Source organism: Mytilus californianus, unplaced genomic scaffold (assembly GCF_021869535.1).
Source record: "Mytilus californianus isolate M0D057914Y unplaced genomic scaffold, xbMytCali1.0.p SCAF_29, whole genome shotgun sequence".
NCBI classification, from domain to species: Eukaryota; Metazoa; Mollusca; class Bivalvia; order Mytilida; family Mytilidae; genus Mytilus; species Mytilus californianus.
In genome coordinates this window covers 2694312-2696811 of record NW_026262678.1, presented here as the reverse complement: position 1 = coordinate 2696811, position 2500 = coordinate 2694312, and the positions used below count along the sequence as shown (strand labels likewise).

General features: G+C 36.9%; 1 protein-coding gene across 1 annotated transcript in view; it reads right to left on the bottom strand.

Moving 5' to 3' along the window:
- The window catches only part of LOC127732832 (keratin-associated protein 5-1-like), a 9831-nt gene that overhangs the window by 4470 nt on the left and 2861 nt on the right, over positions 1-2500 (bottom strand). The window contains exon 2 of the mRNA XM_052242012.1: positions 1729-1964. Within this exon, the coding sequence (XP_052097972.1) occupies positions 1729-1964 (236 nt within the window). The remainder of the gene's footprint in view (positions 1-1728; positions 1965-2500) is intronic.

Below are 2500 nucleotides of genomic sequence, written 5' to 3'. Positions count from 1 at the left end.
TGTGGTAAAAGTCAATTGAACATATGGAGACACAAGCAACTTATGCACAGCGTTATGCACAGCGATGGTAAAGCAAGCACAAGCAAGAAAAAAATGAAAAAGAAAACATCAAAGAAGGGATATATTATCAGAGTGTGTCCGTTCACAAATTGTGTCGCCGTAAGAGAAAGAATGCGTGACCATCTGGTCAGGACACACAAAATGAAGACGAATTCTAGAAGATTGCAATACATGATGAATAAGGCGAGACCTGTCATGGAAAAAATAGACAGTGCAGAGGAGATCACTCCTGAGGTAGTGATAAGTGACTCAGAATCAGAACCTGATAACAATGTTCACATGAAAAAGATAAAGGTGGAAGGTAGTACTGGACAATCGGTGAAGAATGAAAAAATAGAGTTGACACCACAAAAGAATGATAAAGAAAAAAAGAAGAGAAAAATAATAGAGATAAGTGACTCAGAATCAGAACCTGATTTCAATGTTCAGATGAAAAAGATTAATGTGGAAGGTAATTCTGGACCAAGGGTGAAGAAAGAAAAAATAGAGTTGACACCACAAAAGAATGATAAAGAAAAAAAGAAGATAAAAATGATAAAGATAAGTGACTCAGAATCAGAACCTGATTACAATGTTCACATGAAAAAGATTAAAGTGGAAGGTAGTCCTGGACCAAGGGTGAAGAGAGAACCCACATTAACACCTGAAGGGATTCCATTGAAACCACTAAAGAAAGAAATAGAAAAGAAAAAGAATGAGGTTATAGTAATTGTTAGTGAAACAGAATCAGAACTTCTTGACAATGTTCAGCTGGAACAAAATAATGAGGCAGAAGATCCAATAATAGAGGAAGTCAGAACAGATTGTGATGAAGATTCTGATATCGAGGAAAAAATAAAGAAAAGTGTAAGATTATATAACGAAAAACAAATGCATATCGATGAGTACAAGACAAACAATGAAATGAAGCATTTTGTTAATTGGTTACAAGCTGTCCCAAGCCTAAAGTCATACAGGACTTCAATGCAGCATGCCAAACAGGCATATATGTATTGGGTACATGCCAGCCCAAAATTGAATATCCCAGCACTCTTGGAACCAACCTGCTTGAATGGTTGGATGTCAGTTCATCTTAACACTAAATCTGCCGGGACCCTAAGGTCCTATTTGAGTTCAGTGAGACATTTCATTGATTATCTAACATCGAATGACAGGATCAAGGAACAGGACTTCCAAAGAGCTGCGCGCTTTAAGGAACATATAAACACTACCAGCAAAAGCTTATCAAAGAGGGTCAAAATCAGAAGAACTGTAATAGAAACAGAAGAAATCGGTGAGTACATATATTTTTCTATAAAAAAGTAGTTAAATTTTATCTACACACATTTGTGTCACATACACACAAACAAACACACACGCACACAGACACACAAACAGACACACACAGACACACACAGACATACACACTCATACACATACACACGCACACACACATACATACACACATACACACAAACATACACACACATATATATATATACACACACAAACATACACACACATACACACAGACACGCACACATACACATACACATACACACATTTGCCCATACACAAACACTCACACACACATACATACACACATACACACAAACATGCACACACATATACACACACCACACACACATATACACGCATACACATACACATACACACACATACACACACACAAACACAAACATACACACACATATACACACAAACATGCACACACATATACACACACCACACACACATATACACGCATACACATACACATACACACGCATACACACACACAAACACAAACATACACACACATATACACACCCCAACACAAACATACACACACATACACGCAGACACACACACATATACATACACACACATTTACCCATACACAAACAGTCATACACACATACATATACACACATGGTTTTGTTCGTTTGTGTGTTTACATGTGTGCTTGTGTCACACATACGCACAAATAAACATGTTTCTGTGTTTGTGTGTGTATGTGTCTGTTTGTGTCACACATACACAGAAGAACACATATGCATGTATGTGTTTGTTTGTGTGTGTGTATGTATTTGCGTTAGTATATTTGCATGAATGTTTATGTATGAGTTCTGTATGCTTTTCCTCTGTTTCAGAAACGATGCTCCTACCAGTCGATTTTCAGAACTTCATGAAAAGTGACATTTCAAAAGATTGTGAACAAGCCCTAACTTCTAGACCAGTAATGGAAGTTTATCCCTCCATGTTCTATAACTTACGAGACTACTTAATTCTGAGAATAATGCAAGCTAATGCACAACGCCCGATGGCTGTCAGGGGTATTTCTGAGAACTCAATTAGAACAGCAAAGAGAACTCCGGATGGAGGAGCTGTAATCCTTGTAAGTAAAACTAAATATAACTATAGAAAAGATATGTATGCATTTCTAAAAAAAACATCACTA